Below are 17,189 nucleotides of genomic sequence, written 5' to 3' on the forward strand. Positions count from 1 at the left end.
GCAGATTTAAGGGACATTATAGCATATTCGTTTGCCATATTCTATTTTTTGGCTTTATTGCTTAAAAAATGCCTTTATTAGAATATGACAACCCCTTTTTGTAACAGATTTCCACACACGTACTTGGTAAGAAAAACAGACCATTGAGACCAATGCACTTTTGCAAGCTACCACAAGATGTCTCTAATTCACCAGAATCTTCAATATTACTTCAACCCACAAGGTAATATTTTCATACCAACTAAATCCTATACGTACTCATTATGTTTTTGGGATACAGATATTTGGGGTTACATGTTTATGTATTGAAAGTAACTTTGGAATAATGTATTTTAAATGCATTCTAATTAAGATACCATACTGTATAGGCTAATGAGCTTCAAAGACTTATAATTACTAACTTCAATGAAATCGTAAATAATAAGCAATTTCAAGGTACATGAGATATAGTTTTGAAAAGTTTCCATGGCAGTGGGAACAGTTCAGTTAAAATACCTGTAAAGTACAGAAAAAAAAATAGTACTATAATGCCATGGGATTTCATTTGTTTTTGTTAAAGAGTGTATGAAGAAGGTTACACTGAAACTTATGCCCTGACATCAGTGGCGGGTCTGGCAGAAGTCAATTACCTAATGGAGAGATACGAAACTGTAGATTATATATACCATAGTAAATTGGGAGTAGACACTTGGACAGCAGCTGCATAAGAAGCAGTTTATGAGTTTTTTATATTTATTTCACCCTTTGGGATTTCTTGGGGTGGGCAGGTTGTGCATGCTCTGACATGCTCCACTTTACAAGGAATGGTTACACATTAATTGAAGCAAAGAGTGCAGTAGTGGAGGAAGAAGGATTAAATGCTGTCTTTGTTTCCAAACACTATTAAATATCTAATAGTGAAATCTAGATATTTATTTTTTAAGTAAACACATGGTCTGCTGTGACTTCATTGGGCAGCAATGCATCTAAACCTGGTGCAGTAATAATGAGTGTTGTTACAACACTTGCTTCCTCTACAGACACAGACCTAAGGTACTTGTGTTTCAGACACTCAAACTGAAATAACCTGTGGGATATAATTTTTCCAAATATAAATATTTTGAAAAATCTGGGAAAACAACCAACCAACCAACCCAACCCTCTAAATGTGTCCTGCTGGTAACTCATGAACTATGAAACCCATATTAACTTGATATCTATCAAAATTCTAAGTTAAATAAATGTAGATATCCCCCCTGGTATTTGCACTTTTTCACTAGGGATTATTGTCTTATTAGTGGTATGTTTCCTTACATCATTAGGGGTCTTCTCCTGTTTCTCATGCTTTTCTCGGTCATATGCCATCTTTTTCAGAAGTTTCTTCATAGCTTTGTCCTTTTTCTCCTTCTTCTGGCTTTCAGTGTTTTGTTTTCTCACTTGGTTAACAATGAACTTAGGAATCTAGATGAATATAAATGTATTTTCATTAGTATACAAGTATGAACATCTACATAATTTCCTTAAGTAACTAATTTATCAACATTTTGAAAATTGACAGATTGTCAGGTAGAACTCAAAAAAAAATAGTATTTATTTCCAGTAATAATTAAAGATTCCAGTAATATAGAGCTGTGAAACCATTTAAACCCCACTCCATTTGCAATGTTATATTCCATTCAGTAAGCTCTCAGAGGAAGAGAGGTGGAATCATGCAGTGTTTTTATTTTCCTCATCCAAAATCATTCACTCATCACTTAGTCTGTGTGATGGTGATAATAGCGTTCCCTCACATGTAGCGAAGGTCAAAACGGTTTAAAGTTGCTGATGGACAACAAAGCCCGAACTTCTCCAGTCTGTCTAAGTTAGAGCTTTGCTTAAGACCATGACACAACTTCGTGTTTTGTCAAAACATGCTTCATATAATATCAAGTTTGATCCAAAAGAGAAATGGACTAAAACACCATGTTTCCTGCAAATATCTCTAAGCATAAAAGAATAAATTCCTCATGACAATGCATACTGATAGGCCAAATACAAAGATTCCTCAAGGACTTAGTTTTGAATTCACATATGGTACATACAATATAAAAACTCTGACCATCAGAGCTTAATTCTTCTATAAGATACAACGATCCTGTTTTGCTCCCATAAGAGTGACCTATGAACAAGAACCCAGCTGGATGGGGCTGACCTTTCTCTAAATCACGGAAATAATTCACTTTACTTCTTTGTTCAGATGCCTTGTTTGCAAATTTTATTATTTCCACCCCCACTTGGAGAATACACTTACTGTCCAGAGCAGTTTTTGGTACTGAATCATAAAACGCATGACATTTGCTGTTCCAGCTGCCATAACAAACTCGCTTTGTTCAATAGTCTTTGAGCCCAATCCATGAAACGTGAAAAGGTTTGGGGCCATCACCATCGCAACATTTTTTAACGTCATTTTATTTTTGTCTCGATGATCAATTACCCTTTGGAGAAATTCAAGCAGTACCTGAAATAAGAGCAGAACTTAGAGCTCAACTCTGCATGTGAAAAAGTTACGAGTGAAAGATGATGTTACACATTTACTGAAAAAGCTCTTCATCCCTAATAAAATCACATTAAAAACAATCAATACCAGAAGTGTGAATATGTTTATTCACAGGAGCGTAACACAATTTTTGTTTCCTTTAAGAACTGAAGTAAATAATTCTAGTTATTTTTGTGTATAACGTTTTCAAAAGCATTCAAGTGACTTTGAAGCCCTGCACAGTAAGATTTTTTTTCAAAACCCTCGTTATGTAGGTGCATAAGTAGCATCCCACAGATGCTTTTAAAAACACTGCTGTTGCTTTTCTTAAATTGAAAGTGAACACAATATTGCCAGCTGTCACGGTTATGGAGACATGGAGGGGCTAGTTCTGTAAGGTAAGCAATTCATGAGTAAACCACCGCATTGTGAATGACAGGTAGCCAGTCAGAAACTGCCAATCTTCAATTAATTCAATTCCAGACATTTGTAACTCAACTCAGGAGCCCTACTGACTGCTTCCACACAGTAAATAAACTCAAAAAGAAATGTTTAAACAATAACACCTATCATGGGGGTTTTTTTGCATGTAATAGAGGATGTTCTGCATCCTATACAAATCCTGCAAATTCATTTTTGATTGTAGCAATTTTAATAGTAAGCATATTCTGAAAAAGATGAACAGCCTTGTTACAAAAGAACAAGCCCAAATTGGAAGACTCCACTTAATGTGCTGCACATATCAATAGGAAGTGTAAATGTCTAGCTTATTGCAAGTAGAAACAAACAGCACAGAGAAAAGTGGGGAATAAAAATGAAGAGCAAAACCCATTTCATAAAAGCAAACTCTCATCCATAGTATTCTAACACTGTTTATTTTCTGAACTGGAAATGATGACTTCTGGGAAAAGAAAAAAAAAAAGGCGAGAGAGCAAAACTTGTAAGAGATTATTATTGCAATCTCCTGGAAAAATTTCAAGTAATTCTTAGGAGTCATTTGGGAGGAATTCGGGTACTAAGTTGCCTTTTTTTTTTTTCCCTAAAGTTCTCTGAAATATGAAAAAACAAAGAATCACTAGTTTCAGCATTAACTTTGAACAGAAACAAAATGTTAAAAGACAGTATTCATTACAGTGGATTCACAGAAACAGACAAGATATCTGTGCAGGAAAAAAGTATTAGCAATTCTAACCTTCAGAGTGTCTCTGTTTGCTTCAGGTAGAAGGAGAACCAAAAGATTCAAAGCTTGTAGTTGTTGTTTCCTCGTTGGAAGATCTGCCAGTGAAGCACAAGAACCTCAGTATTTTAAAATTGTCATTTGTCCTCTTCAAAAGGCACGATTCCAAAGTGGAAATCTCTTGCAAAATGCTGAATGCATACACATGGCTAATTGTCATAGTATGACAAAGGACTGGCAGATCCTTGCTTTCTGATACTCATTTCCAAATGTTCTTTTAGGATTCAGTTGCTGTATGACTCAGCAGTCTTCTGGCAGTATTTTCCAGATGCCTTGTGATTCTTTATTTTGCAATGTTACAAGAAGAAACAGTCAGTTCCTCCTTTTTTGAGCCTGTGTCCCAGCATATGAAAGGGCATATTCAATACTGCTTTCACAGTTTCTCTGATTGCCTGAACAGTTGCACAGTCTCCCAAGTCACCCACGCAGAATCAATACCACGTGTTGCTGAATCAGGCAGGTCTCCAGCAACATAAGCAGCAGCTGCTGCAATGGCAAACCAGTGGGGATAAAGCCAAGAACAGAGAAGCTTAACACATATCTAGAGCAGTGAGCACTGTACCAATCATGGCAAGCTATAGTTAAAGAAGAGTACTGTTGATTCTGCCTTTTATCCAATTGCTCAGTGGTGCATCATTCACCCAAGATGCAGGGTGAGTGCAGCCCTGCACTCCTCCACCTGCTACAAGAGCTCCTACGTTCTGGCACTGCTGAGCAGCAGAAAGCCCCAACGCTCACATTTGTCACTTGGGATAAGTTTCCTCCTGTCATGCTTTAGAGGACATGCTCTGGCAAGTCTTCTCAGCAGATTCCTAATGAATCAGACCATACATAAAAACAAGTGAAGAAGGAGATACCCACGTGACATGGTTTTATCACACTATCTCAAAATTCAACAGGGCTGTTCTTGTGCACCCTGCTGGCATTCCAACTGAACCATTAAAAAAAAAAAACCAACAAAACCAAACAAACAAAAAACCAAACAAACAAAAACCCAAACAAACAAAAACCCAAACAAACAAAAAACCAAACAAACAAACAAAAAAAACCCTTTCTGACTACTTTCTACCATTATAAAAAGTAAGGATCTGACTAAATGAGTGATACACTGTTATCACTACTTACATGTTTTAAATGCCTGTATAGTTTATCTAGCTGCTCTAGAAAGTCATACATTAAAAGTAAAGCTTAAATTTACTTGCAAAACACCATGTCACAATGCTCAAAAAGCCATGACAATCAGCCTTTTCCTAGGAAAGTAAGCAAAAATATGATTACAAACCAAATAAAATTCATTACTTAAGGTTTTCTGTCTGCTCACCTAAATAATGATTGAATTTTGATTACTGTGACAAAGATGGCCCCTTTTCTCTATAACCTAATGTTATTACATGTAACCAACAAAGACAAGCAGACAATTTAAACAACGGGAGGCTATGAAGTGCTATGTCTGTTTTGCGTCAAATCCTTTGGCTCAATGTAGAAAGTGCTTCGGACCCTGGCACCTGAGTATTTTCTAGGTAAGTAAAACCACATAAGCCTTCAGACAGCTCAGGAGCAGGAAACAGAAACCCTCCTGGCTCCAATCAGTATCTGGAAAGTGGAACAACCCTAAGGAGCTGTTTGCTGCCAGCACCATTTGAAAGCATTCTGGCAGCTTTAACTTGCCCCTCAGCTCTGCAAAATCAGCAACACCGTGTAGCAGGCCCAAGCACCAGCCCCCTACTCCCACCAACTTAATTGCCTTGAAAGGCAGCACACAACCCACAGACTGATACAGCCCATGGTTTTTAAGAATATTTGTCTATCTGCCTGTCTGTGGAAACAGATTTTTCTGAAACTTGCACTCCTGTGCTGGCTGGGGAGTTAATGTATGTGGGCTCTTACTCCTGATTCATTATCACTGAGTCGCTCTCTTTCAATTACAGCTGGTATATTTGCTGTCTTGGTGACCAGTTGGCAAGGAAGACATTTTGACAGGCTCTTGCTGATCTCAAGGGATCTGGGATGATGAGCAGTTCTGACAATTCTGATCTGATTCTCCTATTGTAAATTGTTAAAAATACCCTAAACAGTATAAATTACCATTTGTTAGATTTTCTGCAGAAATATTAGATCTTTGCTGTTATTTTCTTTTGAAGCAAATAGTTTATAAACTGATACCATCATACACAATTTCCTTATAACCCATCTATAGCTTCTAACGACTAACTGCAACATCTTATCAGAAAGAGGCAGTGTGCTTTCATTTTATGTGTAAACTATTAAAAAATAAGTTCTACAAAAGCTGTTATTTGTACATTAACAAAAATATGCCCAGTCTTTTCTCAGGAGAAGTCATATTGTTGTTGTTCAACTTGATTTTCAGTTTCAAATATTATTAGCGAAAATACTGCTACAGCAAAGAGGCACTTCTCTGCACTGGTACCTATTCTTTGCAGCTGAGACAGAAAGGACACTACTCACTCTGTACATCTTGGAAAGCTTTGAGATATTCTACAGTGAGGAGTGGCTGAGGCAGTTCACGGATAAAGAGTTTTAAAAGACTTGCTGCATCATGTTGCTTCACATTTTCCCAGTTGAAAGTCCCTTCATAGAATTTTGCTTCCAGTTCTTGGCAAAGACTCTGAAAGACAGTAGATAGAGAGAGCACCAATAACGCTTGGCTGCTGGAAGTCACGTATTATACACATAGCAATACTTTCCATACTTTGAAAGGGGTAAAAAAATGGGACACCTGAAATATCACTTAACTCCAGCTGCTGATCTTTTGCTACAAAAAGATAAATTTAGGATCAGAAGTATTGAAAGAAAACACATAGTAATAGGCATAGATGGCCAAATCATACAGGAAGAAAACCCACGGGCCTGCCTCAAGGCCATATGGCCTTACTATATGGCCATATGGCCATACTATAAGAACCAGACATATTCATTCATGTAAGTTACTGTGGGATACTGTTGGCAGTAGACATCACCATGTACCTGCCCTGCTCCCATGGCAGTACTATTACTGGGCTTTCAGAGATGTACAAATGGAAATTCGCTGAAAAGACTGAGTCGTCTTGGTCTCCTGTTAAGCGTCGGTCCCGGCCTTGCAGCCACTTCATTTATCTCCCAATCCAGCAGAGAGGGAAGTGGCCCCAGTATAGGGCCAGTGGCCCCAAGGCACCTCTCTCAAGTCCGTCCCTTCTTGCTTCAGCTCTCCCAGGCAGAAAATGAGGACAGAGACACTGCCTTGTTTTGTAAAGTCTGTGAGATGAAGTGAGGGAAAGCGCTATGGAAAAATATGGCTTTGTCTATCTGGACAAGAAAGACGCCTTGGATAGTGGATACTAGATACATTTTTAAGATACTGTTCTCATTAAATTTAACTTTGTCCAAACGGAAAATGGGTCTATTTCCAAAGAAAATGGTGGACACTTAGGTTGATATAAAAGCTGGATGTTCTCAACTGTCCCCTAGAGAGATCTTCTGTCGCCACAGATTACATAGGGGATTCAAAGGTGTAAAGAGCCTACCTCAGATGTCTAAAGTCAAGTGGGTATGACTTCCTGCTCATCAACAAAGGCAAGCTTTAGAAATACAGATGAAAATTCTCCCTGAGTGTCATCAGCTTCTCCATACACATTCAGACCAAATCACTGTGGCAAATGCAGTATTAAACAACTCTATAAGATGAATTGTTTTGTCTGAGAGGCAAGGGCAGAAATGCCAACTACCTATCCTAATGGAACCATGCTTAGATTTTAAAGTAAATGTATCTAACTATGGGGTATTGTAGATATGCAATGCATTTTTTTAATTAACTCTAAAAATCTATAGAGTAAGATAGCAAAATATTTTTTCATAAGATAATCTGTGCCTTTCTATAATCTAAACCACAAGGAAATATTTTCTATGGGAAAAAAAAGAAACTTAAGAGAAATCATCAACCCTTTAGTATGCTAAATTATTTATTTTTCTATAAAGTTTTCTATTGGCACAAGTAAAGGAACTTAACATCTTTGCTAACAAAACAATCGCTTAATTCAAAGAAGCAGCTCCTACAAATGAATAGGTAAAAATTAATGAAAGTCAAATGGTAAATGAACCTCTGCCTCCAAAATTGTATTACACTGATAAACTCAAAGAATAAACAAATAAACAAAATAACTCCAAAACCCTTCCAATATAGAGAACTGATGAAAAGCAGAAAATAAAGAATGGAGGAAAACTGTAAAAAAAATAATATCTTAGTTACTGGTAAATAAACAAAGTCAATTTCCATAATATTTCCCTCTTTCACTTGTTTCTAATGAACCAGCTGCAGGACTGAGTTCTACACAGCAGAGGCTGGCAGCTGTCTTCAAACAGCTGAATCCACTTAAATGGTCCTTTCTGTTTAGAATTTAAGGCCAGTTCGGACATCTTTTTAACACATTGACTCTTGGCATGAATTATACTGTGTATTCAGTTCCCTGCATTAAGGCAAATACCAGGGAAGAGTCTGCATGCAATTGGCACTCGCTCTGCAAAGTGTCGGTGAGTACAGATGTGCCTAACAAGACTGTGCTTAGTGAGCTGAGTAGTTATATTGCTGTTCATAAAAATAAATGTGAGAGGTTCTTCAGGCCATGCTGGCTGCCTTGCTCTGTAACACAGGTTAAGTCCAGCTATTAAAATAGGCTCACAATGCCAGAGAAAAGCTTCCTCCTGGGGCAGAAAGACTGTTCAAATGCTTACACTGGTTCAGGGAAAATGCAAAAGGCTAGAAAGCTTGTGCCAAGAATTAATGAGATTTTGGCAGAGCTGAATTTGAAACGTAGCCTTGACTCTTCTTCAAACTTTTAACTCCAGTCTTCTCCCCAGAACTACCTTGGATGAAAACATCAGCTTCCGGGCTAATATAACTCACTTTTCTTTGTAAAGAGATTTTGCTTTCTGATTTTGAAAATTTTCATAACAACCTAAGATTAAAATATATTTCCACAACAACATAAAATCAGCAAGCACAGCTAAGATTTTGAGGATGATGAGAATCTGTGCAATGGTTTACCTTTATCCTTGTTGCAACTCCTGGTATTCTAAGAAGTCCTTCTGTTTCCAGAGTTGCCTCTTCTATCTGGGCAATCAGCTGGCAAACAAAGCAAATTGCATGAATGAAGATGTCAATTAAAAATTACTGGTAAATAGTTCTGATATAATGGAGCTTTTATGTACGTATGCGTGTATTCATGTATTTGTGCATGCACATATGTAACAAGCAAACACACAGTTTATGAATATGAATGGATTACAGTTGCTGTAGGTATAGAAAAAAACCTCTTTAATATGGCTCTTATCCGTTTTATGAACATTATTAAAGGAGAATTTGTCTGTTTCATTAAAAAAAAGAAAACTGTATTTTTTTAGACCTCCTTCAGAAACTGAAGCAGATTTTTTCCAAAATTACTCTGTCTTCAAAAGTAAATCCCAATTACTACTCTTGTTAAAATGTCTCAATCAATTAAAGTTACATTAGAGATACAGTACTGACTTTCTCACAAATACTCTTTTTTACAACTTTACCAGAGAAGATCTAAGTACTTTTAGGCTTTAAGGAAGCTTCCGCATTCTCCTAACAAGCTCCAGAGTTTGCATCCTACATAGGGCTTAGACATCAATTAGTAGAAATTCCATAAAAGTACTTTAAACACATATCATAAATTCTGTTTCTCTAAAAGATATGACTAGAAGTATCCACTGAAGGATCTGTCTAAAAGTACTCAAAAGAAATTTGTAAACGTCAAAAGCTGATGACATCATCATTTAGCACAAATGGTTCTCACAGTGTTTAACTAGGGCAGTGCCTTTGTCACACACCTTCCTGTGCCAGCTCTTGAGTAAGAAGAATTATGCAACACAGTTGTGTTTTGTCTAGTCACAGAAATTGAAGGGGGTTTACCTACCAGTGTATTTATGCACCTGATAAATGCCATAAAAACAAGGTCAGACAGGAAAATCCACAAGGTTAGAAAACAGAAAAAGAAAAAAAAAAGTGCTCACTGGCCACATCCAAGTCTCCCCATACCCCCCATACCCAGCTTCCACCAGAGCAGCGGCTGCCACTCCCATCTGCCAAGGCACACAGATGTTGTGGGATTTGTGGCTGTGTGATTTGCCACCATCACCACATCTGCGAGGAGACAAGGTCTGGTGCCACTGCTGGTGGCCACAGCTCCTCTGCACACGCTCACTCACAAGTGGCCCCTTGGCAGGCAGTGAGAGGTGGCCACTGGACACCACCAGAACTCCTGCCTGTCTGTGGAAAATTCCCTTGTCATCTCTACCAGGGCTGCTTTGTGTGGTGTCATTAGCGGGCCAGAGACCTGAATTATTATCAGCAGAAACTTCTGTTGGACATACATGTAATGATATTACCCTCAGATTTTCCATGTGGAAAATTCCTAGGCTAGATTATGTCATTATTTTTAACTGCAATTCCTCAATGAAATAAAAACTATCTGTATTTTACTATGATATTTTGTTTCATGTTAGTGACAACCAAGGTACATTTAAAAAGCAGTATGCACAAAGATGTTCTTTCTTGCACTTACATAGATCTCCTATTCTTGGAAAGCACATGCTGTTGAGAACAGGTAGAAGAGATGGAAAACTTTCTATTTTCATTCTTATTTAAAGAAAAACTGTATTCCAAATGATGCTGGTACCTTACAAAACAAATCACATCCATGAGCTAGAAATTTTTATGTATAATTTTCTTCCTGATGAACTTGCTTACTGTGTTGCTAGAACAGCATAGCGATCAATCACTTTGTGATTTGATTTCTTTATTTCCTGGTAGCATCTTTCCCAGAAATGTATTTTTATAATCCCGAGGAATTCATTTCTGGCATGAATGATATGGCATTTTGAGAGAGCGAGTTTTCAGTTTCTTGAAAAATAACTTAACAGGCAGGTCCCCAAGCCTACTGAAATGGTGATGACACAGCACTGAGTTTCTGTCAGCATTAGGACAGGTCCACACACTGTGGTCTCTCCTTTCCCATGCAACGAGACCCGCTACGCATTGGCATTAAATCCAGGGTCTCCATCATCTTTCCTATTATCTACCGTGACATGATACAGGTCAAAGCATCTCCTCACACACTAAAGCAACAACTCTTCTGGAAAAGAGTTGCTGCCACCACCAGAGGCAGTTTTCCAGCCAGCTGCCTTGTGGCCCAAATTACTTTTGAAAGAAGAAAACCAGTTTCTAGAAAGGTTGGTTCAGGCTGTGGGCCAAGGATTGAGAATTTCTACAGAATTTCAAGTATTTTATCTGAAAAACAATAAAGGGCAGCCCTACTGATAATGAAAGTCACGCCACCTTTATCAGCTGGAATTTGGCTGCAGTGGGTTCTTATGCTGATTGTCATTTTCCACAGGCTTAGTAGTAAACTTGCCTAAATCACAGAGACCAGACAAAACCCAAACTTTAGTCCTTTAACTCAAAATATGTCTGATACAAAGCAAAGTACCACATTTACTAAATTAGTATGTAAAGCTGAAAAGAAAAGTTACAATAACTTTGATGGATTAGAGTAATATACTGAAAACTGTGCTACAGGAAGCAAATAAATCCATGACAAAATGTTATTTGTCTGTCGTTTGCAGATATGTAACAAGTTGACTTGTTCATGCCTATTTACCTTTTGAAAAATCAGTGGGATCTTGGTTCCTGGCACCTTCTTCTGATCCTGTTCCAGTAAAACTGACAGTGGGACACCAAACAAGCCAGAGTCTGAAGAATAAAGCAAAAAAAATTTGAGATATTATCCACATCTGTGCCAGTATATGTGATAATGGCCTATTCAATACAGTCAGAGCTGTTGACCTTTTGTTCAAAGTGTTTGAAAGTCTTTGTCAATCAAGTTATTACACAAAGCACTCTGGCTAAAAGGATTCATTCATCTCTTCCTTCATCCATAAATCAGGAGTCTTCTGGTTTGACTTCAAATTGCCATCCACACATTCTGCAGTACAGTGAAGCAAACTGCATAAATGAACCATCTGCATCGTTCTGGTTTGCAGAATGGGTCTGCTGATAACCCTGCAATGCAGATCTTCATCACTCAATGCAAGTTATTACAGTTAAGGTGCAAATGGCATGAGTAAAATATCCAGAAATTTGGCTACTAAAATGAGACAGATGTAATTATCACCCAGAGTTACTCTGAGCACTTCTCTCTGGGAGGGTTTTTAAAGAAGAGCTTTTCAACTCCTGTGCTTTTGCATTATACAACACTGGCAGGAAAGCAAGATCACTGTCTTGCCAAACGTGTTCTGCCTTTTTTTTTTTTTTTAAATAAAAGCAAAAGTGTAGTTAAGTCTTGGTTAGAAAATGGCCTTTGCAATAATGCTAAGGCAATGCAAATTTAGAAAAATGGAATCTAGTCTCAGTTAATCTAGCCCTGATGCAAAACCAGCCTTAGTCTTCAACTAAATGGGACTCCTGGGTATTTATGGCCCAGTTGAACAGAAGTGAATGACCATTAAGAGAGAGCTATATTAGTAACTACTAACCCAAAGTTTGCTGACATAGAACTTCTCTGTCAGAAGTACTGATAATTGCTGTATGTGCAACTTTTCTGCAACAGCATATAACACTACATAACTCCTGCTTGGGATGATGCCATGCTAATATTGAGCACAGAACAGCTGTAATTACTAAAAAGATGTCAGCCCATGAGGGAATGAGATGTATGTCAAATAAACATCAGTTTCAGTGCCAAACTGGGGAGATCTTATATCTCTGTCAGCATAAAAAGTCTCTCTATAAAATATGTAGAGAATCATACATGCATTCAATTTCCACACCCCATAGTTTTATCACCTTGAAGATTTTGCCAATAGTACAAGCTTCTACTGGGAGGAAGCTGAATAAGCAAACTGTAGGAGGTCAACAGAAAGGCAAGGCTGGGCACACCACGACAGTCCACAGAAGAATTGTTTTCACCATCTTCACATTCTCAGACACAAAAGGGAACAGCCAATAGATCCATCATTGTATGAATCACCTGGCCAAACACTTCAGGAGTTAAGAGGTGAGAATCAGGTAGAGGAACAAGGCACTGAAGGCATTACATTGCTAAATCAGATTTGTTTGGCAAAAAGGTGACATGTCAGTGTCTATTTCCTACACATTTCCAACTTTTCTAAATTGGGTAAAACCAGGGGTTTCTATCAATTCAGTGTTTTTCATCACTGCCTGTCATTTAGATAATAATGCTATGAGTGAAATTCAATTAACAATAAATTTGGTTAAAAAAATCAGTTAAAACTAAGACCCAAAATACAAGAGAAGAATGTGTTTTGTCTCTATTAGTGAAACCAGAAGCACTTCTGCAAGGAGAAAATGCATTTAAGGGATCAAGGTTTCACAGATGTTGCCATGTATGCTTTTTGCATTTAAAAAGTTATTTTCTACTACTGTAAACTGAGACCATATTCTAAAGAATCTATTGTACTTTGCTATATATGTTTCAACCCTCTCTGCTGCTTTCAAGTATTTAAAGTGAGCTATTGCACTGTCACATTCACTGAACCTTGACAACAAGGTTCTGGGCAAAGCAGGTTCTTGATTAACTGGTAACACATTTCAAGCTCTTGTAAAGCATTTAGCAGAAGCCAGAAACACAGAAAACAAACAAAGCCCTGAAAACCTCTAGCATCTTGAAATTGGTTTCCATGTGTCCTATGTTCCCAAGAAAAGCACTGTGATTATACATGTGCTCCCATGGCCTTCAGAGCATAATGACACATTGCAGCTGTCTCGACATCCTCTGCAGCAGCCCACGTATTCCACTTAGTATTATGTCATTCAGCATAAAAATTCCATTACGGCCTGAGTACATATTGGGTGGGCAAGGCCTATGTGACACAGAAAAGTTTGTACCAGATAGAAGATGAAAGCAGGTGACAAACACTACCACAGCTTCTCCAGGCAAAGGAAATAAAAGCAAAAAAGTCAAGTAGAAGTAGCATAGTACCTACCCTCAGAAAAGCAGGAAAAGAATACCCAAAAAGAGTACATACACGTGCCTTCCCAGGGAATATATCAGCACATACAAACTTCTGTGAAGCAATTCTTCCTGCACAGCACACTACTAAGATAGTTCCCCTTCTTCACTCCTCGGTTTATCTGTTGAGTGACTGACCTGAGTTTGAACTTTAGATGGAGAGCACAGTCCCATAGCTGGAGTGACTAGGTGCATGACCTTGCTTAAAGTGTGCTTTGAGTTAAGGCATATCATCACATGCTGTTCAGGACCTACATTATTATTTATATATTAGTACAATTTTTCTGCTGGAAAATCATAAAGAACCAGATGCATTTGTTTCATGGGATTAAACCAGACCCATTTGGTTCAGAATATGAAACACCGACTCACCTCTGGTTTTGATTTTTACAGCTTTTTGCTGCTTGAATTCTGTCCCAAGTATGTCATAGAGAGCAGTTAATTCAATCAGTGCTAAAGAATATACTTTCTTCATATCCTGAGGGGCCAGGTCACCAATCTTTGTGGTACCTGTTTTGTCCTTTGGCAGTCTGAAATTCTAAAAGAAGAGATTTGCAGCAGAGTGAATAATCCAAGTCATAACAAATTATTTAGCTCAAAGGTTGTGCTTCTTTGAGGGCACAAGCTTTCATCATGAAGCCTGCTGTTACTGAATAAATCACAGGAGAATCCCCCAAATAGGCTGAGCAGCAGATGATCTTAAAATCAGAGGAGCATTTAGGTTCCTAATGACTTCTGGAGGTCATTTAATAACTACCTGCTCAAAGTCTGATCAAGTTGCTTGTTGTGTTGTCCAACCAAATTCTGAAAACTTCCAAAAACCTCCGTGGGTCTATTTGAATGCTTAATGCTCTCATGGGGAATTCTTTTCTTTGCAAAACAGAATTTCCTTTGTAGTAACTTCTGTCCATTGCCTCTTGTCCTTCCGCTGTGCACCTCCATGAAAATTCTGGCTTTGTCTTGCTTGTAACCACTTCCCACCCCACTACATCCACCTTGTGCAACCTTTTGCAATTGACAGTGGTGGAAATAGCTGTCCATGAGCAATCCTACACATGTACAATTGAGACAGAAATCCCTGTGCACTTACACATACAAAATAACACATTTGGCTGTCATATAAATAAATGGGTTCCCTTCTTAGAGAAGGAGGATCCTCAGTTATGGCTCATTTTTATGGCACTAAATGCTCAGAAGCTGCAGTCAGAGACCGATATAAGGAACGGAATCAAGATGGAGAGAGAGGGGGGACTTCCCAGCTCATAGGGCTTTCTAACTCCATCTCTCACCAGCAGGCTTCTAAGTAAGAGTCTTGCTCATGCCTGACATTAGGAGTGTGCATGAATCAAAGCAGGAAGGTTGACAAGACTTTCTGCCATTTGGAAAGATAAATTATACTCCAGAATTATTATCTCATCCTGTACAGACCCAGCGATAGCACAGCTGAATTGGTGGCTACGGTAGATAACAACAATGGCACATACCGAAACATAAACACAATTTACAAATTGTGTATTTATAGTCAGTTTCCCACCTTGAGTTTCATTGACTTGCACAAACATGTATGTTTAAAAATAGCTGCCAATGATGAAGGTGCAACGAGTACAAACTGTAGATTTAAATAGGTAACTCCCTTCCTTTTCCTATCATTTTGCCACTCCTTCTACCACTGAAGGAAAAAACTCATAGCCATGTCTTTGAGCAATCCTCCTAAGCCTCACTAAAAGTATAAATAAAGTATGTAGTACGCATACACATACATGCATATATACAGAAGTTAGACAATAGCTATAATTTCTTTGTTAAAAGCTGCATTAGAGAAACGCGACTCAAACACTTTAGAATCCATTTCTAAATATTCATTAATGTCTAGTTTATAATGTTTAAACTAGAATACATGAGGTAATTACTATTTGAAGAACTGCACATGTCCTTATCTAAATTAAGTGTTTGAAGAAATATGTAACATTATTACTTCAGACACTATGTTTACTCAGACATGTTTGCATACACTGTTAGAAAAAACACAGACATTTTTCACACCAGCCATTGTTTCACAGGTCACACTTAACTGCATGTTCATGAACTGTTAGAGAGAGATCCTCAAAGAGATGCCTGAGGATCAACAAAAAAATGCCTTAGAGGATTTTTTTTCCTATTTATTTGAATTCATTTAGAATGAGTCATTTTTATTTAAGAGTTGGAAAGTAAAACTGAGTACAAACTAATCTTTAATTTCCCGCCCCTTGACTTTAGACTTCTATAGACTGTTCTGTTCTTCATTCTCACCCCTCACCTATGGGATAACCGCACAAGGTTTCTGCAGGCATCCACCAACCCTTTTTAAATGACAACAGAGATTTTCATTACAGAGGTAAAGCATCTCACCTCAGATAACAGGAAAAGGGGCTGTAAGCAGATGAAGTAAAGACAAAGTTTTGAGTACAACTACCACTAAGCCACTATCCTAGCTTAATATTATTGGTCCATTATTCCTTACACATAAAGTACATCTTGCCAGAAAGACAATGACATAAATAGGCACAAAAGTAGTTACTTCCATGTTATTGAGAGTACTGATCCCAAAAATAAGTTACCTTGAGAAGGTCTATCTCCACGAAGCTGGATCTGACAACATTCTTCCAAGCACAATTCAGCCCCTATCAGATAAATATCATCCAAACAGTACCACTAGTAAAAACAAAGAATTAGAGCAATATATAAGAAACACCTACCGGGAGAAGAGTGTCACCCCCTCCACCCTTGCACATTTTGCCTACGGAGCTGTCTTTGAGATTAGCTGCCTGTTCTGCAAATGATATCTCCAAATTGATGTCAGTGTCCGAAAACGGCATGTCTTCAAGTAGGCTCTTCTGCTCATCCATTCCAAGACTGAACTTTGGACCTGAAAACAGAGTAGAAAAAACAATAATCAATAGCAGCACAATTGAGCATCCCTCAGTGCATGACAGATAAGTTTAATACTAAGTATTAATGGAAGTTAATGCTGTGCAAAGGATGGACTTTCTGGATGCAAATTCACTGATTTCTGCATTTTTTTATGTCAATTGAAAATTTAGCTTTCTACAAGGGTTCATCTTCTGTAGTTTTTCATGATTAGTTCTGCCAAGGCATGGGGTTTTCTCCTATTTATCTGTTATGTAAAGATAAACCAATCCACCTTGAAGAAACAGCAGATTCCCAGCATCTTCCAGAGCCAAACAGCTTTAGTATCAAAAGTTTCTTGCCAACAAACATTTTCCAGCCTCAAAGACTGTAACATCCAGCAACAAAAACAGCAATTCTTTCTGCTGTTAAAATTTCAAAACCAAAAGAGAATGTTTCCTCTATGATCCAAAGCATCAACATTTTGGAATAACAGGGAGTACACAGATCATGCTGTTGTTCCAACATT

The 17,189-nt window shown here is 37.9% G+C and overlaps 1 protein-coding gene across 1 annotated transcript in view; it reads right to left on the reverse strand.

Annotated features, from left to right (window-relative positions):
• ARHGAP18 (Rho GTPase activating protein 18) overlaps nucleotides 1–17,189 on the reverse strand; it is a gene marked incomplete at its 5' end in the record, with an annotated part of 65,570 nt that overhangs the window by 9,645 nt on the left and 38,736 nt on the right. Inside the window, 8 exons of the mRNA XM_080342263.1 lie at nucleotides 1,294–1,440; nucleotides 2,270–2,476; nucleotides 3,687–3,769; nucleotides 6,198–6,357; nucleotides 8,770–8,847; nucleotides 11,405–11,496; nucleotides 14,147–14,312; nucleotides 16,510–16,679. Coding sequence (XP_080198389.1) covers nucleotides 1,294–1,440; nucleotides 2,270–2,476; nucleotides 3,687–3,769; nucleotides 6,198–6,357; nucleotides 8,770–8,847; nucleotides 11,405–11,496; nucleotides 14,147–14,312; nucleotides 16,510–16,679 — 1,103 coding nt within the window. The remainder of the gene's footprint in view (nucleotides 1–1,293; nucleotides 1,441–2,269; nucleotides 2,477–3,686; nucleotides 3,770–6,197; nucleotides 6,358–8,769; nucleotides 8,848–11,404; nucleotides 11,497–14,146; nucleotides 14,313–16,509; nucleotides 16,680–17,189) is intronic.

Source organism: Nesoenas mayeri (genome assembly GCF_963082525.1).
Source record: "Nesoenas mayeri genome assembly, chromosome: 3".
In the NCBI taxonomy this organism is placed as follows: domain Eukaryota; kingdom Metazoa; phylum Chordata; class Aves; order Columbiformes; family Columbidae; genus Nesoenas; species Nesoenas mayeri.